We start from the raw sequence: 24,065 nt of genomic DNA on the forward strand, positions 1-24,065 counted from the left end.
ATGAACTTCAACGTCTGGAACATCAAGGAGATGCTGAGCATGCCGACAGCCACCGAGTGAGTGTGGGCGTGGGGAAATGGACGGGGGCGGATGTGAAACCAAACACTTGGCAGGGGTGATGGTGATGAGGTGAAACATGTCCAGAGCTCACCTGTGGCTAATTATGGGGGGCCCATGGAAGTTCATTGACCTCCCCTGTGGTCCTGTTTGTGCCCCCAGCCTGCCAGGAGCTGACAAAGATCCACCATCACTGGCGATCTAAAAACCAGCCCTGTCTGGAAGCTGCACCTTGGTCTGTTCGGGGCGTGTTTGGAGAAATCCTGTGACCTGTCCCCCTGTCATTAGATGAGTTAAATGTTTCTCTCGGCTGTACAGAGGGCAGATAAAATGAATCGTGATGTGCAATATTATTACACATTATGTAACTCAAAAATTATTCCATATCCTGCATTTATACGCATGGCTTGTTTTTTCCAGCAGGAGCCAAAGAGCAGCTCGAACTCCCCACATCCATAGCCTACAGTGAAACAACAAATATTCAGATGTAAACATCTGGAGGGCAAACATGTAAGACAGGCTGCATTTTGTACAGCAGAGCATCACCTTTTGTATCACATGAATGAAAAAGACAGTGGGATTTATGCCCTGTTTGACTCTGGAGAGGCTGATTGAAGAATTTGGTGCTCTGAGCCTCTGTTAGTTAAATAACCCACTTATATAACTAACTTGTTCAAATTCACAGTTTTAGTCATACTGTCTCTTTGGCCAGATGTTACCACAATGATGGATGATAATGAAAACATAATAGTCATTTCCTTGCCCATTATAAACATGCTTGTCATAGATATGAATTAATTGAATTTTGCACAGATGCAGGGGTCGAAGGGGAGCCAATTCAGGGGAAAAAATGTTCATACCTGACATAATTTTGTCTTTATAATTGTGCACTCTTTAAATCTATTGTTTTCTTGTACCTTGTTTCTTTGTTTAGGGAGTTTGTTTGTTTTCAATGAGTTGTTTCTAAATAGTTTGAAAACCTGAAATTTTCTTTCTGGTCAGAGACTAAGCAGGGGAAATTTAGATAATATATTAAACCCACATAATATTATATATAAAATATATTATTACATGTTTATATTATCTATAATTTATATATTATAAATATATAAATAATTCTGTGGAGTCGTAGAATAGAAAGGAAGTGAGTGGAAGAAGTACAGGTGCCTATTTGGAAAGGGATCTCTTGAATTCTTTCCTACTCAAAAATATCCCACCAGCTACAAAGTCTTCCTTTTTAACTCATTTTTTAACGCAGGAAGAAAATACAGGCAAGATTTTAAAACTCACTCCTCACCATTCCACACTTTTTGCAAGCGAGTTCAAAAGGGTCAAATAGGGCATAAAACATTAGTGGAAATGCAGCTGGGTTTTGGAGGAGTTAAGAAGGAGGAGGAGTTCTCTGGGGAAAATTAATGTTTCTTTAAGAAAAGGAAAGTTTCTCATGGGAGCGTGTGAATGTGTGTGTGTATTTGAAATGGGGGGAAAAGGTGTTGGTTACTTTTCCATGGCTCACTTCTGTTACTAGAAACCTTTCCCACCACAGCAGGGTGTGCTGTGTAATCCCCAGAATACTGTCTTTCAGGGAGCTTTAAAAATGAAACATAAAATCAGCGTATAATCTAGGCAGAGAATGACTCACTCTGTGAGTTCTTTGCAAGTTTCAGTCACGGTGTTACTTCTGAGAGCAGCTGCCACCGGGTCCCCAGGAAATGCAGAGCTCTGGTGATGCATTGCCCTCATGGTCACGGTTCTGCACAAGCTCAATTCTGCCCCAGGTTTTCACTGTTATCATAGAATCAATTGGGTTGCAAACGACCTCCGAGATCATCAATTCCAACCCCTGGTCCAACTCCAGTCCCTTTACCAGATCATGGCACTCAGGGCCACGGCCAATCTCAGTTGAAAAACCTCCAGGGATGGGGAATCCACCCCCTCTCTGGGCAGCCCATTCCAATGCCTGAGCACTCTCTATGGGAAGAATTTTTTTCTGATCTCCAACTTCAATTTCCCCTGGCAGAGCTTGAGCCCATCGTGCCCCCTTGTCCTGTTGCTGAGTGCCTGGGAGAAGAGACCAACCCCCACCTGGCCAGAACTTCCCTTCAGGTAGTTCCAGACAGTGCTGAGGTCACCTCTGAGCCTCCTCTTCTCCAGGCTAAACACCCCCAGCTCCCTCAGCCTCTCCCCACAGCACTTGTGCTCCAGTCCCTTCTCCAGCTTCGTTGCTCTTCTCTGGACCCGCTCCAGCCCCTCAATATCCCTTCTGAACTGGAGCATAACACACACAGTCTGTAACCCTGGCAGCCTGAGAAATAGGGTGGGGGGAACCTAATTCTGCCTTTCACCTGGTTTTATGTGCAAATATTGACATAATAGAGATGCTGGAAATGCAGCAGAAGAAGTTGGGCAATAATATCAGGGTGCCAGTTATTTAAGAGGGTGGGAGGGGCCACATGACAGCTATGCTGGGAAGGCTTGGGCTCAACTGAAGTGCATCAAGAAGCCACACAATTTTTGTGGATTGAAATGCCAGATTTGATTAGGGAAAGCACCGTGTTAGGGCAGCGCTGCCACCTGCCCAGCCAGGGGGGCTGATGGAAACAGATCACAGAGGATGCAAGAGCAGCAGCCACAGAAGCAGCGATGCTTCAATCAGCCTTTGATTGACTGGAGAAGCATCACCAGGGCATGATGCTAAAAGTACATTTTCAGACACCATAAACACCTGCTTTGGGCAGGGATCTCTCAGGGGAAGAGACACATCTTGCCTGGGCCCTGAGCTGAGCGCAGGACCCACATTCAGGCTATTTACTCTAATAGTGTTCAGTTCTGGGCCCCTCAGTTCAGGAAAGAGATTGAGGGGCTGGAGCGGGGCCAGAGAAGGGACTGGAGCACAAGTGCTGTGGGGAGAGGCTGAGGGAGCTGGGGATGTTTAGCCTGGAGAAGAGGAGGCTCAGAGGTGACCTCAGCACTGTCTGGAACTACCTGAAGGGAAGTTCTGGCCAGGTGGGGGTTGGTCTCTTCTCCCAGGCACTCAGCAATAGGACAAGGGGGCATGATGGGCTCAAGCTCTGCCAGGGAAAATTGAAGTTGGAGAGCAGAAAAAACTTCTTTCCATAGAGAGTGCTCAGGCATTGGAATGGGCTGCCCAGAGAGGGTGTGGATTCCCCATCCCTGGAGGTTTTAAACTGAGATTGGCCGTGGCACTGAGTGCCATGATCTGGTAAAGGGACTGGAGTTGGACCAGGGGTTGGACTTGATGATCTTGGAGGTCTTTTCCAACCCAATCCATTCTATGATTCTGTGATAGTGCTGCCATGAGAGTGGCAGTGGGGAACTGGAGTCAGCATCTTTGCAGAAGCAGCAGAAGCCAAAAAATCCAATACTGTTAATTAAAAAAAGACATTGGAATAGTAATATGGAAGCTCATAAAATAATCAATTGAACTGTACAGCCAAAAGGGTTAAATTGCTTGCCTGAGGCATAAAGACTATTAAGACTAGATTATTTAGATTTGAAATTGAAGTTATGAGAATTTTTGTTCCATGAAAAAATAAATAACTTGCTACATGCATAAAAGCTACTCATGTACCAACTTCCAAAGACATCAGAGGCAGAAAACCTGACAGAGAGTGTGTAAGGCCAAGAAATGATGAAAATATTAAAGAGGCATTCAAAAGGGATGCTGAAATTTAAGGCCTACTTGGGCCTCTACTCTCTACACAGCTTATTTCTGCTGTTGAGAATAACTTCCAAATTTAACAACCTCATTCAATCCATTATCCCATGAAATTCCATCCCACATCACAAGGTCACATATTTTGAAGTTGCCTTAAGGTCCTAGAATAAGCAGAAAATGAAGGAGGCAGCCAGGACAAAGACCAGGAGAGCAGCTGTAAAATTCCAGAGCCTGGGAGGAATGAGAAACCTGGACTGTAAATGCAGGCTGGAAAATGGCTTCAATCTGGAGTGGGGGGTGGCAAAACCCCCCTGTCTCCAGATGTCTAATTCTTAATATGTCTGGGGATGCATTTTGTGGGAGCAAACAGAGCTGCTCCATGGAAATCCCAATCTCCTCCTAAGGAAAAGACTGTTGGAACTGACAACAAGCTGAGGACAAAGGGCTTATGTGGTTTCCAAGGTGAGGAAAGTCTGGACAGTACTGAATCACAGCTGAATGAATAATGGAGTGGCTTTCAGAAAGTAAAAATGACCTTGAGGAAATAAAACAAGACCAGGCGGACTTTCAGCCTGAAATCTGGAAACTGGAGTCAGTGTTTGAGCTGAATAACTGAGGGGAATTCTTTCATGGATAATGCACTGGGGCCAGTGCCAGAACATGTTTGTAGAAATTCCTTTTAGGATTCGGTGCAAATGATAGGAAGAATAATAATTTTCTGCTGCGGCTGTTCCCGGAGAAGTGACGGCAAATGGCTGGAGGCTGCAAGAGCAGCTAAAACTCCTTTATTTAAACTCCCCCAGTTCCCCTGCACCCAAAGCCAAGACTCATCCTTGCTCATTTGCTGGGCACGTTGGCAGGCAGCAGATAGTGCGGGTGAGAGCAGCACAGCAGAGCCAGAGACAGTTCCTATAGATACGGGCTAAAGCCAGGAGGAAGAGCAGGTGAACGTCAGCTCCCAGAATTTCAATTGGGTTTGTTGTGATTCAGCCCTGGTCCCTAAATGAGGAGGAGCAGAGAGGGCTGGGAGATTATCTGGAGGGGAATCAGGAGAAGAGAGACTTTATGGCACTGATCCTACTCAAGGTTGCTACCAGAAGAAAAAGATATTTTCTCTGGGAAAAAGACTTTACTGCACTTTGAAGAAATGTGCCAGGAAGGGGTAAGAGAACTTCACCCACGGCACTTGGGAAGAAGAGGGATGTTGGCACAGGTTCAGTGGAGATGACAGGACCACAGAAAATCCCTTGCAGCAGCACTGCAGATAAATGTTATGTTGCAAATTATAGAAGTCTCAGATTGCTTTTCCAAATGACTCTTAAACTTTGGTGTTGGCATGTAAGGATGGATCCAAATAACAGGGTAAAATTATTGGTGTTTAAAAAGACCAATAAAGCCTGTGACAATTTATAGTCACTAGTTTTTTAGTTTGTCAATGTCTCTAGAACAGCCAAGAAACACAAGAGGCGTGTGTTTATTGCACACTGTGTTTCTGTTTGGGGAGGCAGAACCTTTGAATGGAAGGTGAGTACTTGCATATGATTGTGCTAAAATATTTGGAATGGAAATCAGAACTTAGAAAAAGGAGAGAAGCCCCCCCAAAATCTAATTCTGCTGTAGAGAGGGAGTTCCAGCTGACAACAGGGAACTACAGGCTGTGAAGATCCAGCTGACCCACAGATAAGCAGAAGAGTGCAGGTTTCTTAGATCACACTCACATCATGAGAAAGGGTTGGAGCTGCCAATATTGCAATACCTGGCATAAAGTTAGGTGGGAAAAAAATCATTCCATCAGTCACCAGAGGATGGTTTACCATTTTTTGGAGCTGACAAGAACTTGTCTTACGTATCTGAAGCTGGTTTTGCTTTGGACGCACATGCCGGTGCCAGTACCATAGGAATGTTATGAGTACAAACACATGGACAATTCTGGGATTGCTAAAAGCTCTCTTGAGGCAGACTATTGCATCACTGGAGGGACTGCTATGGGATGGCATATCTAGGATGTTTTCTTGATGTTTATAGAGAAGGTTTATATTTAGGACAGAGCATGCATCCCTGCAGCTCAGGCATTCTGAAGGGAATGGTCAGGTGGTTGGAAGAGCTGCAGTTGCCTGATCATGGATCTGGTCCAGATCTGACCATGGATGTCTGATCTCTCCATGAGGGCCAGGCCTGGGCCAAGCATGGCCAGGCTGATGGCTTGCCCAGATGGTCTTGTTAGTAAATTAATTGCCAGTAGTGTTAAGCAAGGGAGAAAGAAACCCATTGCTCAGGGGGATGAGTGTATTCAAAGGAGACATCTGTTTGTCTCCCCCTCTAATTTGCAGAAGTGCAGTCATTCCTAAAGGTTGTGGACTTAAGGCAGAAAAATTGGGCTCCAGAGCAGCCACCTTTGGTTGTAGTGCAGAGTAACACTGGGAAGTCACTTGGCTCATAAATTCCTCTCAGGTCAATACTCCTCAAAATACCAGTCATAAGACTCTTTGATATAAGAATCTTGTGCTTCAGGCCTTAAGTGATGTGAAGAATCTGAGGAAACGAGCATGTTGTGGGGTGTGATATTCACCGGTTGTAGGAGACACTTTCAAATGGGGTGTTGTCAAGACAGTAAAGCAGTTAAGGATTACAAAACCCCTTCCTTAAACTAAGAGGGAGCTTTTTTGGCTAGAAGACAGAAGGATTTAGGAAGCTGGTACAGGAGATGTGCTACACACGTTGCAGGCAGGGGTTCTGCCTGTGTGGGTTCACAGCAGCCCATGTGCTCACATCTATCCCTGACATTTCAGCTGTGGATTAAGGAAATTTATTTTTTTAACAAAGCTTAGCTGAGATGGAAATAAGAAGCTGTGCAAGTAAAAATTATATTCAGATTTGGTGTTCAAAGAGAGAGCAAGGGAAAAGTTTTGAATTCAAAGAGATTTATCAGGGGTTTTGAGAACCCAGAAACCCAAACCTCTTCTATTTTTGCCTGCAGCTCAGTGCACTCAGTTAGGTTAAAGCCAAAAGTATTAATATGATATTGTCAGTGACACCACTATATAATGAACAGGGAGACTGAGCAGTTCAAATATTGCTGCTAAATCCCTTCCCTGTTGTGTCTGTGATGTTTGGGCTCCTTCCAAAACTGGGGATTAACCAAATGCGTCACTGCTAATAAATGTTGGGGTGATCATCTCTTGTTATGAATTACCCTCCTATTCCCTCTCCTTTACTTGTATCATTTGATATGGAAGAAAACCCATTAGAGACTTTTTCATTAATTTTGGTCTCTAATTCCAAGCTTCAAAGGCAGCAGCAGATCTCTCTCTTGGTAGCTCATAAAAAGCAAGAACTGAGAAGCTTTTCTTGTGTTTGGACCCAGCCTGAGCACTCTGACGGACCTTGCGGATGTGCAGCAATGGAATACTGACCGTTTAGACTGAAAGAGGGTAGATTTAGATTAGATGTTGTGAATTAATTCTTGACAGTGAGGGAGGTGAGGCACTGCCACAGGTAGCTCAGAGAGGCTGCAGATGCCCCATCCCTGGAAGTGTTCAAGGCCAGGCTGGATGAGCCTTTGAGCAATGTGGCCCAGTGAAAGCTGCCCTGGCCCGTGGCAGCAGGGCTGGAACGAAGGCCTGGAGAAGAGGAGGCTCAGGGGTGACCTCATCACTGTCTAGAACTACCTGAAGGGAAGTTCTGGCCAGGTGGGGGTTGGTCTCTTCTCCCAGGCACTCAGCAATAGGACAAGGGGGCACGGGCTCAAGCTCTGCCAGGGGAAATTGAAGTTGGAGATCAGAAAAAAAATTCTTTGCAGAGAGAGCAATCAGGCATTGGAATGGGCTGCCCAGAGAGGGGGTGGATTCACCATCCCTGGAGATTTTTAAATGCAGATTGGACGTGGCACTGAGTGCCATGATCTAGTAAATGGACTAGAGTTGGACTAAGGGTTGGACTCGATGATCTTGGAGGTCTTTTCCAACCCAATCCATTCTATGATTCTGTGATCTTCAAGGTCCCTTCCAACGCAAACTGTTCTATGATTCTATGTGAAAAATTTAAAACACATTCTATGTGAATAATTTTAAAAGTTTAGTGAAAAGTTTAAAAAGTTTGCTAACAAAAAATTGAACCCAGCCTTCAATGCAATGAAAAACAGTGCAGCTGTGCAGGAAACCCTTGTCTGAGGGAAGCTGTGCCAAGAGCCCAGTCCATAAAGCAGGAGAAGCCGTGTGTCTGAAGGGGTGTGGAATCACAGCAACACAGCACAAAGTCAAGGCGAGCTGGGAAAGATTTATGTGGGCAATGCTCAAGGGAAAAAAGAGCACTTTTGGGTAGCATGTTAATATGTTTGAAATATTTCTAACAATTCAGATCAGGTTGTCCAACCATATGCTACCTATTTATTTGTTGTTTCACAGTGTCAGACTTAAGGCATCTGGAGAGTAACTGCCTACAAAATGTCAGCTATTAGTCATAGTTTTATTCTGTTTGAATAGTCTTGCAAATAATCCAAGCAGCACCTGAGTTACAACTGAATTTATTATCCAGAGTAGTTGAAAGGGAGAGACCCAGCACTTGCTGGGAGCAAACCCCAAGGTGTCCCTTTAACCAAGACTGATTGACACGGCAGAGAGGGTGAGCTGCGTCAGCAGCCCAGTCCTGGGTTTGGTCTTTTGTCTGCAGGACATGCTGGAGAAACATCCTCACCCCTGCAAGGTGAATGTGGAGCTACCACACTGTGTTTGTGTGGATGTGGCAGTTTAAGATAAGCCAGTTGGTTTATCTTAGAATTAAAGCTCAAGCCGTTATAGGAATGGCACCTTCCGAGTGGAGAGGGGTGGGCCATGACTGAGTGGTTCCAGCAGGCTGCGCAGGGAATTCTGTTTGGCTTTTTAATTGCTCCAGACTCATTCACATCCCTCTCTGCCACATTTCAGGCCTGGTAAGTGTTCCCTGAAGAGCAGCACTGGGAGCGACTACTTGAGTTTGAGCGACTCCCAGGTGCTCTTTGGCTCCCAGTTCTGCCTGGAGAACGTGCAGTCGGCAGCGGCACTGCTGGAGCCGGGACAGCAGAACTCCCAGGACGTGAGTCTCACTCTCCCTCAGCACACACACAGCAACCATTCAGAGTTAATGGAAAATCCTGAATTCAGGTGGTAACTTCCAGAACCAAGTTATCTTCTTGTTACATACACATATTTACTGTGACAGGACAAAGTAGCAGCCTGAATGGATGAAAACCTGATATTTATAACAGATTACCATAAATTATTACTGATATGGGTGTTATTTTCTTCAATCAGATTTTTGAATTTACTAAAATAATATTAAATTATTCTCCAGCTAACATCTTTAGACCCCCTACCTAGCCAAGGGAGAATATTACATTTATTCCTATTTGAAAAATGCTGTGTTTCACTTCTTTAGCTCTCTGCAAGAATGACAGAGCTGCTCAGTATTTACTTCCCTGGACTGGCAGCGACCTCACTATATGGTTGTTATGACAGATTCTTGAGTGATTTGGATTGGGATGAAGAGCTTCTATGCTCAAAATCTTCCTCCCACAGCACAGGGTTTCTGATGTTACCAGGTTCACTAAAACAGTTCCTGCACCACTAACAGAGAGCGTCAGATCCGAATAAACACACCTGGGAGCAAAGATTAGGAAAGAGTAGTGGTGCCAGCTTGGTGGCCCCAGGCTGTCCTTCAATTCCAGATGCCAACTGCTGTCCTCTGCATTTGCTGAAGAGCAGCTTTTCATCAGACACAATAAAGGAAATCCACTACTCACATGAAAAAAAAATGGAATTTGCATTTTCTTATGTTTTAAGGAAAAGGCATTTCCATTTTGGTCACAGAGTGTCTGGAAATTTTGTAGAATGAAGCTTCCATGATAATATTAAATTTCTTGTTCTGAAATGTGTATTGAAGCATGTGAAAAATTCACCTAGAGTCTGTCAATGTTAGTTGGCAGCAAAATTGTGTCATCCACCAGGAAATTCAATAGGATTTTCTTCAGATTTCTGTACAGGGAGCTTCTACTGACAACTTCAACTTCTCCACAATTCCATGAACACTGGAATTAATTTATAGTCTCTGTGTTGAACTGAGAAGGGAAAATCTGCAGACATTATGATTGTAACAAACTGAAAATCCTCAAGATGAGAGAAGAGCCTGAGTCTGGAGGAGTCTAGGCTGGGTCTCTGTTCCACAGGGAGTCAATCTAACTAGGCATACTAAATGAACAATAAAATCATGAAATTCTTAATCTCCTCATCCAATCAAATCTGTCATGTCCAATCACTGTGATCTCTGTCTGCAAAGCATTGGGTACAAAAATGTCTTTTTCTAATTAATGTTCTGATTATTTTTATACTTCCACTTTTTTTTTTGTTTGTGCAACAGAGAGAGCCCAGTATTTTTACCAAATACCAGACAAAACCACAGTTATTTGATGAAGAAACAAGAGAAAAAGGTTCAGTCAGTTTTGGCACAGGAAGAGCGAAAAGTGTCTTGGAAAATTTTGAAGTGACGAGGAACAAAATAAAGGACAAATATGACCAGTATGTAGACCATCCATTGGAAATCCTTTCTGTGCTGGTAGTTGTCACTCCCTGCAGCTCCTTCTTCCCCTCTTACAAATCATACATGACGTAGCTGCATATTTCTCCAAGAAATGTATCTTTCCAGGTTTTAAATAAATTCTGATTCGAAAGAGTCACAGGATAAGAGAACACTGTTTATTTCCTATGTGATTTATGTAACACACTCAGCCATAAGCCCCAAGGAACAACAAAACTCTAACCTGAATTTGCCTTTGTCCTTCTTTATCCAATCAGTGGAGGGATTTTTCTTTATTGATTCTCTGTGAAAGTCCTTATTTCTCAAAATTTTATAGACTGTATGGTGCCTGATCAAAGGGACTCTGAGGACAACCTTCACATTTGGGCCAGATAAGGGGATTGCCAAACATACCTGTGTGCAGATTTCATCTTTATAAACCTGCACCTATCTCTAGAATTTTATTTGTATACAAGATTTTTATGTGTTGTTTTTTTTTGGTAACAGACAAGTGCAATTTGCTAATGTAATTTGCATCTGCTCTTTGTAAAATGTCAAGAATTAAATGCACGTGGAGGTCCTAAAGGACTTTAAGGAACAAGCTAACCATTTGAAGCTCAAAAATTAAAGATGGAAAACTCCCCAGTGCACCTATAAATAATCCTTAGCACATTAGTTACATTTTGTAATGTACCATCCAAAGTGAAACTGTTTTTATTAAAAGCCTTTGATCAAATCAGGCTGTGTCTCTCTCACCTTTGCAGAGGGCACTACATTTCTGATAAGGCAACATTTGATTCTCTCCTGTCTATTAGAGAAGAGGAGGATTTTTTGCAAGTGAATTACATGAAATGAAAAAATAGTCTTAAATGTTTAGGCAGCATTCATAATTACCCTTTATTTTTTCATTAAATGGATTATGCTCCTTCCTACACTGCAGTCTCACTCCCAGATTAGAAGCCTGTTTATAGAAATTGCTATATTATCTCTGCAAAGATAAATGTATAATTTATCAGTTTGTATCCCCCGCAAGTTTGACTAAGAAAATTGGAATCTTCCTTTCCATAAAGCGAGAGAGGTTCCAGAAGCACTGCCTAATTCTCACAACTAGAGTCTACCTGGCCTCCATCTTTTTGGTTGTTGTAGTTTGGATCACTAAATGATTGACTTAAAATGACCCAAACTTTCGGAGAGGAAGAAAGGCTATCACTTTGCTTGGCAACCACCATTGTGGTGTGGTGGGTTAATCAGAGCACAGCGCGGCTCCCGATAGGCTCGCTCAGCTTGAAAGGGCGGAGAACAGAAACCACAGGCGTAATCTCAGGAGAAAAGGAGTTGCAGTGTTTGTTCTTCCTGACTTGGGCTTTGTTGAGGCTGGAGCTTTTCCTGTGTTATTCCCACAGTTATTTTAGTTCAAATACAACACCGTGTATCGCAGCAACTGGCACATCCCCTCCGCCCGGGCTGGGTCCTTCCGGAGCAGATAACACAGTGATAACACCACAGGAGCTAACGGGCAGTTGTTTAAATGCCAACTAAACTTCTGAGAGAGGCACGAATGCCAGGCCAAAAATCAGAGAGTAAACCCCCCATAATTCATGTATTTGACATTTATGTGCATGTCTGCATATCTATTTTTTCCTTACTCTACGTAGCAGTCCACGCTTTCCTAAAACAACCAAGGTGACTTCAAAGGGTTCTGCTCCCTGAGGTAACCATGTTTGTGCTTACATTACACACTGTACTATACATTGCAGTGTTTCACATCTCATTTTTACTGTGATCTTTTCAATTTCTGCACACTCCAGTAATTTACATGTCTGATTTATACTTGTTTTTTTTCATTTTAGTGAGGTCCTAAGTTCCTTTATTTCCAGTACCAAAGACAAACTTCAAGGGGTAAGTTACTTCAAGTTCAGAATGTAGAATAATGAAGAGTTAGAAATGCTACAGAATGTTCACTTTCTCTCCTCTACTATGCTGATATTTAAAATATTACTCTGTTTGTCTAGAACACTCAAATACTTTAAACCAACAATTGTCTTTTGTTTTTTCTGCATATACCATTGCCTTTGTGGCCTGTCCTTAGGATCAAGGGCCTTGCCTCAGAGACTGTGGGGTCTCAGGAGCAAAAACAAGCTGTACTGAGTGTCTGCAAATATCAGTTCTTTTTTCCTTCTGCCTGCATAAAGTAGTCAACTCTCAGGATTAGTCAATGTGGTCTGAAGGTGAAGGTCTCTGTCCCAACACTTCTATAATTAATTTGATTAGTTATTATTAATGCTATTTTACAGTTCAGTCTCTCTATTTTGAAATCTGTTAAGATTTCATGAACCTTTTGAGCCATTACAGATCTCCTTTGGGGTTACAAACAGCAGCTGGACAAATTGTTTCAAGACAGATAAACAACCATTTTCAGACTGTTCCATTCCATGAGCTGCTGTCATTGTTCTCTGGCATCTGGTACTGTGATTTTGCAAACAAAGAAAAGGCAACGTATTAATTTTCTCGATTACTTTTTTCCCCCTTTGGCAGCTGCAAACATGCTTGGACAAGTTTGAAGAAAGGTCTGATTCCAGACATGAATCCATTTTGGTTCACCTAGAAACCCTTTCCAAGACAAGTAAGTCCTTCCTGTGTTTTTGTTAACAGCAGAGGGCACAGTCAAACTGCTGAATGTCAACGTGTTGCCTCCAGGCTGGGGTGAACAGGGCAAGTCGTGCCACTCACAGCTGCTCTCCCTAAGGGAGGACAGGAAATAAGACTTATCCATGGTATGGACTTGTCTTTTTTCCCATTCTTGCTGCCTTATTTTCTCCCTTTCTCTGCTCTTTTGTACTTGGGTGTTGCATGGTTAGACTCCGTGAACAAATAGATAAACATACCTCTGTTTTTGTGTTCTGCCCTGGAGTACGATCATTTTTAGACTATCTGGAGCACTAATGGAACACACAGTAAAAATAACTTAGATATTTATATCCTGAGTATCCAGTTTCAGTTTTTAGGGCTTTCTCAGATTTTCATGTGTTAGTTTGAAGTCTTCCATTGCTCTTCTGTGCTTGAACTGATTATATTTTGGCTATGAGCAAAACTAGTACTGCTCATTTCTTGAATGAGAATCACATAGTGAAACACACTATTACCATGATAAAAAGATGACCTCCAAAACAGCCAATAATGTAAAATATTTTCAAACAACTCTGTCTCTGAGGTGGCTAATCACAGAAGTCTTTATTGAGGGAAAATACTTCAAGAAACTGTTTATAATTTGGCTTAGATCTGAGTCTTTAAGAGTACATTAATTTTTAATGGTGTTGTGATGCTTTATCAGCACCTTGTCAGGACTCTGCTCAGAGCTTGCCTCGCTCTGTACAAGAACAAAAGGCCAGTTCCAATATATGCAAGAAGCATGAAGTGAGTTGTACCTTGCGAGATGAAGGCAGCAGACCTTCCCAACAGCATGATAATAATGTTCTGTGTGTCGCAAAATGTGGCTTCCACAAAGCACATCTTTGACAGATACCGTTAAAGGCTACACAGCCCTCTCAGGCAGAAAGAGTGGAGTCTGGTGCATTCTGCTGGAGGCTGTGATAGCCTGAAATACCATCTTGTTGCACTAAGAACACTCCTTTGCTGTGGTTGGCAAGTACTCTTGGTGGGACCCAAATGTAAGCAAGAATCTGTCTGCTTTGGCCAGCACAACAAGTTCCCTATTACACATTTTCCCACTCCTAATTACTTCAGTGCCTCAACTTGTCCACTCTGCAGCAGGACTTTGCCTAATTTCACATACCTCATGCACAGAAATTGTTGTCATGGCACTGAAAATCAAACCTATTGTTCACAACTCCCCCTCTTCATTCCATGCCATTTACTCAGCTGTCCTGTTTCTTTTCCATATCCATTTTAAATAAATGTGCCTTGAATGAAATGAGAAACCTCCCAGAGGTGCCTGCTGCTAGATTTTCAAAGCAATTGAAAAGAAAAATTGGCACTTTCTGTAATGCATCATGCTGCAGAATGCTGAATATATAATGAAAATCATCACATGCTGCACAATGTTGTTCTTTTTATATTTCTGGGAGGTTCATCTGTCACTGGTTAATTGCTGATAAACACTGTCATTTGACTGGTATCACAGTGATGGATAATTAAGCTCCTACTAAATAAACACCTAGAACAGTGCCTTGAAAAGATCTCAGCTGAAGCAATTCCCTTGAAAAACTGGTATAAAATCCCAAAACTCAGGTGATAAAGAGCTAAATTCAGAGCTGGTAAAGCTCTTAATGTCAGTTGTTGACGATACAGTACTTTGGGATGTGGGTGACATGGCAGAGACGTGGTGAATCACTGGCAGTGAAAGATTTCATAAGTAGGAGAGGGAAGAGAAGACGAAGAGAGCTAGAGCACCAGGACATTCCAACAGCTCGGAAAAGCAATAAAAAGTGGAATGTGAAATCAAGTCTGTCTTCAGAGCTTCTTAAAAGCTTATAAGGAGTATCACAGGCTGCATTTATAGCAGTGGGTAGCAAGCACATTTGGCACAGTCTGCATAGCCACCAGGAGAGGACAATATTTTTCAAAATATATTTCCAAAGCATTTCCAAATGCTGTTGGGCTGGCACGCTCTGTGCAGGAGGATTTTAAAAAATCTTTTTTGAGTGTTTGTCCATATGTGCTTGCGCACAGTGGATAGAGCTGTGTCTGGCACCGGAGATGAGACAAGGTTTGCCTGAGCAGCTTCCTCAGAGGCACAGCTGCTCTGTGCCTTACTCACATCTCGGTCTGCAGGGCACAGGGGGGTAAAGAGGCAGGCAGACCCCGTGGCCTCAGTTCTTCCACCATATACAGTGTCTTTGATTGACTGGCCTGCTCATCATTAGCTCTTTCCTTCTGGTTTCACCCCCTGTAACTCATTTTTCATATTTTTCTCATTTTAATTTATATACCTACACTTTTATCAAAGCTGTCTATTTTTTTATACAAATCCCAATTTTCACCACTCAGCCCTCTCTGAACTGCTTTGCTGTTCTGGTATCTGGTAGTTCCAGCTGTGACAGCTCATAACAGCCATATCCTCCACACCACCTTGGCGTCATTGCCCACGAGCAGCATCCTCCCAACCAGGGTGCCACAAGCAATCCTCTGACACACTGCCAGCCAGGGTGCCAAAACAGTGTGCAGTATGTCCTTACAGAGGTATGAGTTTATGCAATTCTCTGACAAGATCTTGTGCCTGGTGGGTAGTTTTCAAACATGACTTGTTTCCAGACGCCCCAGGCCCAGCAGTGGCTGGCAAGATTTCTAGGGCAAACATTTAGAGCGGTGGGATGTGAGCTTGTTTACTCTGAACAGTATGGTCCACACTGGGACACCCAGCCCAGACTACCTTGTGTTCTGTATGGATTGAAAAGTCAAAATGTTTGAAACTGATTAAAGAAATGCCTTTTTCCATGTAGCTGCTAACTAGCCATGCACTGACTGACTAAGCTGTTGAGGTGAGGGACTTAACCAGACTCCAAAACACCTCAGCAGGTGAGATCAGGGGCAGCTCATCCCACAGTGCCCCAATGCAGGTGTTGTCTGATGTGCCGTGGAAGGGGACCCAGGCTAAGCCAGCACAAACTTTCCCGCTGACTGCTCAGAGTATATCCAAGCAGGACGCAGCTGTGACAGCCCAGCTGTCCCACCCGCTGGCACAGCTCAGTTGCTGCCCAGGGAGAACACACAGTGCTCTGCTGAGCTGCAGAACTGCCTGCCTTGTTCATGTCTCACCAGGTTTATAAGACCCCCTATATCCCCTTCTGAACCTGGGCATGGGGAAACCAACCTTCCTCCAAAGTGTTATTTAAAGCCTCTGTGCTGTCAGTGCCAATCTCAGGATGAACTACATAAAGGATGATGGATTGGCATCAGAAGCCATTACTGTTTAATATTCCCAGGCTGGGAGGCTGGCACTCCCTCCCTCGGCTGCTCAGACTGTAGTTTTCAGCTGCTGGAGTGCAGCTGCACCTGGGTGCAGGCTGATGTGAGGGAACCCTCTGCAGCACAGGGTGGAAGCCCTAACATGGGGTCTCACTGCTTTTTATCTCATGCCAGACTTCACATTCCAAATGTTATTACTGTAAACCAGTAGCATCCAAACACAATGGTACAACAAATCAAAACACAGTGATGTTCCACTTTGTAAAAAAACCTGCTTTGTTTATATTACCTCAAGAGAGGCACAAGTCTGTGCATAAGTCACCCATTAACCGAGTAAAAATTTTCCCTCTGTAATCAAGTTATTCAATAACTATCTGCTACTGCAGGGCTTATTTGAAGAAAATCTCTGAAGCAGCCATTCTTGATCATTTTCAAAGAGATTTGACTAACAGAGTTCTTGATCTGATCTAGTTTGGCCGTCTCAACGCTTATTTCTTTTAAGTCTCTATTAACACCCATTTTTATTTTGTTCATTGCTGTTTGACAAGTCTGAACACTTCTCTGTTATGGAAGTAGGGAGGGAAGGAGAGTGCCCCTCCTCTGTACTGAGGTTTCTTTTCTGCAGAATACTCCTACACGTACAAACGAAACGCAGTCAAAAGGCTGGCTGCTGGTTGCTTGCCTGCAGCATGCTGTGCTGAGTCAAACGTATGTGCAGATCACAAGCCCAGTGGATGCAGGACTATTTTTAGACTGAGAATACTATGTTGAAGAGGAACAGACAGACTAGGGAAACTAGAAAGTTTTAAAAATAATTCTGAGCTAAAATTAAGCACATGGAGAAGAGCAGCAAGCTGAGGTAGGCTTGTGGATGCTGCCCTTCCTGTGTCTTCACTATGTAGAGACGGAAGGTGATACAGTGACATGAAAGGAGTTTCCTCCTTCAGTCACTGCTGCTTTCCTCGTCTTTGTAGGCTGGCAGGCTCCCCAAAAACCTGCTCTCAGATTAAAGGTCTAACCAGGGAGATGCAAAGCCTAAAAGGAATGCTCAAACATTCAAGCCCCTATTATAAACCCATTCTGCAAGTCATAGCTTTCCAGGTTTATAAAGCAGTCTAAATCTGTCAGAGCAAAAGACTAAAAGCTTAAAAATGACAACCAAATTGCCTGCAGCAGCAGAGAGGATGTTAGTTGAAGTATGTGCAGATAATCCTCAGAAATCAGCCACGCTCCTACAGCGAACAAGGCAAAGCCACGTGGTGATGGGCACCCTGAAATAATGGACAAATTCACCCCAAGCCCAGGTCTGGGAGGTGGTTTAATTCAATGTGTGTGAGGAAGACACATAGGTGAGGCAACTGCAGGTTCCTTCTCCCACATGACAGCTACGTGAGCTATGCCCAAGCAACACTCCTTTGGAGGAAGGCAAAGTTAAAAATACAGCTTGGCACAGGGGGTCCCTGGTGCCAGGAGGCAGCTCTTGGCAGCACCTCATCCCTGCGCGGCACCTCCAGCCTCGTGCCACCACCCCTCTGCTTTGCGTGGCTGAGCGAGACCAACACTTTCAATCTCCTTTCATAAGAGGAGATTACCATGTAAGCACTTAATTATCCAGTAGCTTTTCTCTGCCCATGTCTCAGTTCAATCTCTTTTTTCCCCTTGCACAGCTGGGACTGTGTGCAGCCTTCAGACATTCTGGGGTGCACAGCAGTTGTGTCAGCCAGAGTCTGTGCACCGGCGCACGCCACACTGCCCTGTCTCGCCTGCAGCCCCTGGTGCTGGCATTTGCATCTTTGTGTCACCTGCTAATTACCTGAATGCCCTCTGGCTTTTGCACCCAGGTGACCACAGTGGATTTTAAGCATGTTTGGCTCATAAGCAGGCCTCGAAGAACACCTTCCAGAGCCACTTTGTCCCTTTATGCTACTCTGCTCAAGACCTGATACTTCCCCTTTAACTGAGGGTTATTTTTTATGTTTCCTCTTTTTTTTCTCTTTTTTTTTTCAAATTACATGACAACTTCCACTCAAAAGATATTTGAATCTACAGAAAGGCTACTGTGATTCCTTTGTCTAAGAAGTCACCTACCTTGTCCTCATGCATTACATCAGCCTGACACAATCCCCCTTTTTCAATCTTGTTTCATTTTATTCCATTTCCCTCCATGTCTTTGAGCACTTTTCCACTTAAAGTCTGTTCTAAAACCTTGCACCATGAGAGTAAACTACTAAGCCTATAATTGCTCAGATTTCTTTCCTTTCTTCCTTCACAAATGTGCCTTCTTAAAATGTCTCTATTTTTTCACAGAAACAAAGCCTGCAATCACTTTCCGCCTACCTCTGCCTAATAGTTTTTAACTCTTTAACCAATTCCCTCTAGACTTTGACAGAAGGGCACAGCTCACTGAGATAATTAAGTCCCTGTAAGCTTAATGAAAATAAGCTGAGCAGGAGGAGAAGGGATCCCAAGTGCCCTGTGGCGCTGCAGACTGAGCACAGCTCTGCAGGACAGGAGGCGCTGCCCTGAGGAGCTGAGATAAACACTGGGTGAGCAGGAGCTCAGATTCACCAAGACCAAAATCAATCAAAAACCTTGGATCTGTAGTAAAAGAGCATTCATTAATTGCAGAGTTCTTGGAGCCACTTGTTGAAATGTAGGCTTTATTCTGATTTTTCTTGGGTGTGCAGTGCTAGTTCAGGAATCCAGGGTTTCAGTTATCCCAGCCCATTGGTTTGGCAGGGCTTTGCTTTAGCAAGAGTGCTTTGGATTCTGTTTTGTCCCAACCAGCCAACATTCCATCCCAGCCAAGGTGTACACACCTTTCTGTGCCCTTCACAGAAAAGAACAGACATGTTTAACTCTCTTTCTGCTCTTTCTCAGCTCTTTCTCTCTGTCCTAATTTATTATTTTAAAGAAGACCTCCATAAGATTGCTCAGGATTTTTCATCTCCACACACACTGCAAACTGTTCCCATCCTGTGGCATATTAGGCACAGCAGTGGTTCCTGTAAGAGTAATTGCAACTGCATGGGGGGAGTTATATTCTTATCCAATCATATAACACAAATCCCTGTGGTTTTATCAGTTTTTCAACAAGACTGACTGAACCAAGAGCATCTTGCTCCAATTTAAAACCCTCCCAGGGAGCCTGTGTCCGCACAGGACACTGCAAGGGCCCTACTGCCAAGTCCTAAGCACAGCTGCCTGTTCAGGCGGTTTCTGACCCCATGTCTTCCTATGCCCAGCAAATTAGAAATCCCAATTCTTTGCCTCATCATTTCCCACTATCCCTTCCAGCAGTTTTCCTTCAGTTGTCAGCCTCCTGTGCATTTCTGAGACAATTTCTCTGGTTGCACTTCTTAACCATTAACCTCTCCCATCTCCACCCTGTTTAAGCTCCCATTTACCACCAGCTGTTTGCAGTAGAGGGTTGGTTATGCTGGGGTGGGTCAGCTATACTGGGGCCTTGGCTGGCAGAAAACGAAGCCTCAGCCTTCCCTGCACTGAGCCTACCAAGTTCTGCAGCTTTGTGTAGCCTTTCCTCTTCAGCTGGCGCATTAACAGAGCACGGTAAATGAGTTTTGGCCTATGTGCAGTATCTTATAAATTTCAAGTGCTTTGCATTAAACATCCACCCCATTGTTCATCACTCGGGGCTTGAGGAGATCACAGTGCGAGAATCACTGTGGTGATTCATGCCAAGCCAGGGAGGAAGTAGCAATAGTATTGATAGTACTTTATTCACATTTACAAACGAAAGAGCAAATGTGTTTTTTATTGATTTACCCATTTAGTGGAAGATGCTCTTCAAAGTCACTGTGGCTTGGTGCTGAAAGCTGTGACACATAAAAGCCAAATGGAGCAGGCACTGCTGGAGATGGAGAGGAGACTTGCAGCCGTAAGTGCAGAAATTAATCTTTTATTCTGAATCCTCACTCTGAATTTCTCCCGCTTCTTCAAAATACTAACTGAATATTAAATTGCCTTCGAATGGTGGATTATAAAACAGACTGCTCTTGTTATAACGAAGGGTGAAAGATGTATTAAAATGCTAATTCTAGGCCAGATACTGATGAGTGCTTACTCAAGCACTGGCTAACAATGCTGTAAGCTCCGACGAAGCCCTGGTCAGTAGAAGAGCCCAACACTGCCCTGTCGTGGCAGCCCACGATGGAGCACTCACTGGCTGCTCACCTGGCACATGCTTTTGCTGGAGGAGGTGGTGCAGTGTGTGCCTGTGGGGGGAGAGCACCTCACAGAAGTGTGGCACCTTGTCCCTTCAGCAAGGTGTTTCCCAGGGAGAGGAAAAAAAGAGGTGGAAAACAGAACAAGTGAGTGTCAGAAACACAAGAATCAACTGTCAAAGACCTCCTGGACAGGTCTGGTTTCTCTAAAGGCCCTGCTGCAGGACTTGCTTTTGGCAAGGATGTGTTGCACCAGCATGTGAGAAGGCACACAGTGGGTTAGGGGTATGCTTCAGTCCCAAACCCCTCACTTTGGTGGGGCAGTTTGAGGGTATGTATTACATAGGAAAATACAAATTGCGGATCTTTGGGTCAATACCAAACTGACACATGGTACCTGAAACTTTTGTATTGTGCCTTTTCATGTATTGCTTACTGCTTCTGCTCTGCTTGCTGCTTCCCCAGAAAGATGTGGAGATTTCGGATATGAAATCCAGTGTCCAGCTGCTGAAAGAGGGTCTGGAATCACTGCCAGCCCAGCTGAATGACCAGCACCAGAAGCTGTGCAAAGAACTAGCCTTCCTGAAGCTCCCTAATACCTTAGCTGAGCAGCACATGCCTGTGGCCAGTGCCAGACTGCCCCCTCACATGACAGATAACTCTTCCCAGACCTCCCCTGGCCCGTGCCAGCTCCATGTCCTGGATGAGGAGCACCCACATGGGCCATGCTGCCGAGGCAACAGGGCTTGCAGCTGCTCAGGCAGGTCTCAATTCCACTGTGTGAAAGTGGGGGAGCAACACAGAGACTTCCCTGGGAGGAACCAGGTCACTAGGGATGGTATATCTAAGGGTGACCTACACCCAGCCCCGGGAGGCAAAGCCAGCTCCATTGCTACAGCAGCCTCTGGCAAAGCAAACATGTCTTTGCAGAAGGTGAAATACGGCTTGGAGACACAGAGCTGTGCTGCCCATCCTTGCATGTGCGGGACTGACAGTCACTTTTTGGGGGGCAATCAGAAGAAACACTGTCCTGTAGCACTGGAAATGCCTGTAAGAACCCCACTGAGGAAAGCATTCAGGAGAGACACTGGAAGGTCTGAACTCCTGACACCGTCACAGCAGCAGCAGCCTCGAGTTTGCCACCTTTCTGTCTGGAAAGCTATACCTGGGAGAAGAGAGTGCAATGGGTCCACAGACCACAAGGTGCCGAAGGCAGCTGTGGGGAACAAAACAAAACAGAGCCCGGGAAGGATCCCCTGGAATAAAGCAACAGGGAAGAAGAAAACATGGTGTCCTAAGAGGAAAGGTGAGCTCTCAAGATGTGCTGATGGTGGGCTGACGCAGAGGAAGGCAAATGGGATTACTGAGTTGGAAATCTCCAGAAAAAATTGCATTCCCAGACACTTGGTTGATCTCAATTCAGAAATCTCTGACCCGGTTCTTGCAGCTCCCTGTAAGCAGATCCTCAGCAGTGCTCAGCCAGGGCTTACAAAGACTTTCCCACCAGCGCCATGCTCTGATAAAAGCCTGCAACGACTTGCAAGCAGGAGAAGTTTGGAAATTAAAAAAAGAGTGCATACTGTAAAAAGATATCTCTTAGATTCCTCTCCTGAGAATATATTATCCCTGTCCAGCACAACAGGTGTAGAGCAGATGAGCTGCTTCAGCCTTCGAAGCCCTGCAAATTCCAAGCAACCACATCCTGCCAATCCACTGGCTCAGAACACCACAATCTGTTGCTCTTTACTGGTGGATAGTGATTCTTCCAGTTGAAGGGGTCATGTTCATTGCCCTCAGTGCAGGCTTGGCCATCTCAGTTGCAGTTTATTCTTCTAGGTGTGTTACTTGTTTAGCTAGAGGCAAGACTCGTGCCTGGATTCTCAAAACTGTTATTGCCCATTTTGAGATACTGTAAAGGACTACGTGTGGTCTGAGGGGGGCCTTTCCCTTGCTTGGAAAGCTGTATTACTTTACCTTCCTGCTCCCAGCAGAGATGCCAAGAGCTCCAGTTACCATTGTATTTACACACCTGTGGAGTCTGCCGAGACATTCCCAGGGAGGAGAGACTTGGCAGAGCACAGACAGGCAGCTCAGTCAGATTTGGCACTGAGTTCTACCGGAAACTTTTCAACAAGATCAATGTAATGCTATCTCTCAGGCCAGAGGCTTCATTCTGTTTCTCACTCGTAGTCTTTATGTTGGTTTGTAGTTCTGGAGGCAGTAGTAGTGTTTTTCTGGTTGATTTTATTAAGGTTTAGTTCTGTCCCAGGAGTTGTTTGTGAACTTTGGACAGGGACCAGTTTAACTGACAAAAACCAAATCCCAGTGTCTCAAGTTCATCCACTATTGAATTTCTTCTTTTAGGCTGAAATTTCTCGGTTTCAGAAATTTCAGGGAATTATTTTGTTTCTACTTTTTTTGTATCTTGTATCCCTTGGCTGATTAAAGAATTCTCCAACATACCCTTTTCAAGGGCAGTGGTTCTCAAACAGAGGCCAAATGATACAATGCTCAGATCCAGGAGATGACATGTTGGCCAGCCTTGACTCCCACAGTGCAACTCTTTCCAGGGCACCCAGCTGTGACTATCAGTAGCTCCCACGGCTTCAGCCATTTGTGTCATGTTTGATTTTCAATCTGAAATGTTATCAGCAAAAAAGCACTTTGGTGTTGACAAAAGCAGATTTATGGTGTTGCCACAAATCCAAATGATCCAGCTTTGTCCTTCCAGTGGGGCTGGCTGGGATCCCTTTTTCCTGGCTTTAATAAACTCTTTGTGTCTTCACCAAAGCCCAGTGTCTCTGTGTTGGTTGTTCAGGAGAGGCACAGTCTCATTCCAGCGGGAGTGCAGGCGGCTGCTCTTTAGCTGTTTAACTCCCTTGGATCATGGAACTGGGAAGATTCCTTTCTTCAGCTCCCCTCTGGTGTTTAAAGAAGGTAATCTACACCCTTTCAGTTTAACATTGGTCCAGTGATGTCAGTTAGCAAGGAGAAGTTGGTAGAGGCGGGTGTGGGCAGCCCCCAGAGCCTTGGGACCCCCGGTCAGCAAAGGGGCTGGGTGATGGCTGTGGGCAGCAGTTGCTACTCATTTCACATTGCCCTCACGGACCTACCTCCACAACATCCCCATCACAGCTTTCACTGGGCAAAACCTGCTCAGGGGCTCACCAGCCCCTGCATTTTAGGGCCAGCAGGTACGGGTGCAGGTCTCTGTGCAGCCCCCAGCCTGGATGCAGGGAGCTCGGCAGCACATGGCTGAGCTTGGAGGGACCTCTGGAGGTGTCTGCAGCAAGGTCCTGTGCAAAGGCAGAGCAGAGACTGGCTCCTCAATACCCCGAGATGGAGCACCAGTACTGTGGGGTGCAATGCAGGGCTGCCCTGGGGACCCCCGCAGTCCCCTGCCACACGCATGTGCTGGCACAGAGCACAAAGCAAAATCCCTGGAGACAGAGGTGCAACAGGAACAGCAGCCAGCAGTGCCTCCTCCGCTTCAACCAACTACCCTGGTGGAAGGGATGAAGTTCCAGGGTGCCACCCTGGCCCCCAAGCCCCTGCCTGTTCCCACTCAGGGTCTCCTCCAGGATTTTAGCTGCCAACAAGAGTATTTGTTTGTTCCAATATGGCTGTGACAATGGCAGTTCCTCTCTCAGCCTTGTTGGACAAAAATGGAAGTA

The 24,065-nt window shown here is 44.7% G+C and overlaps 1 protein-coding gene across 1 annotated transcript; it reads left to right on the forward strand.

Annotated features, from left to right (window-relative positions):
* Window positions 1–22,606, forward strand: IHO1 (interactor of HORMAD1 1). Its single transcript, XM_071549647.1, has 7 exons — window positions 1–56; window positions 8,659–8,806; window positions 10,127–10,284; window positions 12,133–12,181; window positions 12,818–12,905; window positions 20,002–20,105; window positions 20,857–22,606. The coding sequence occupies exons 1-7, from the start codon at window positions 1–3 to the stop codon at window positions 22,162–22,164; spliced, it is 1,911 nt and encodes a 636-aa protein (XP_071405748.1). The 3' UTR covers window positions 22,165–22,606.
* The last annotated feature ends 1,459 nt before the right edge of the window (window positions 22,607–24,065 follow it).

The sequence above is a fragment of the Pithys albifrons genome, chromosome 3 (genome assembly GCF_047495875.1).
Source record: "Pithys albifrons albifrons isolate INPA30051 chromosome 3, PitAlb_v1, whole genome shotgun sequence".
NCBI classification, from domain to species: domain Eukaryota; kingdom Metazoa; phylum Chordata; class Aves; order Passeriformes; family Thamnophilidae; genus Pithys; species Pithys albifrons.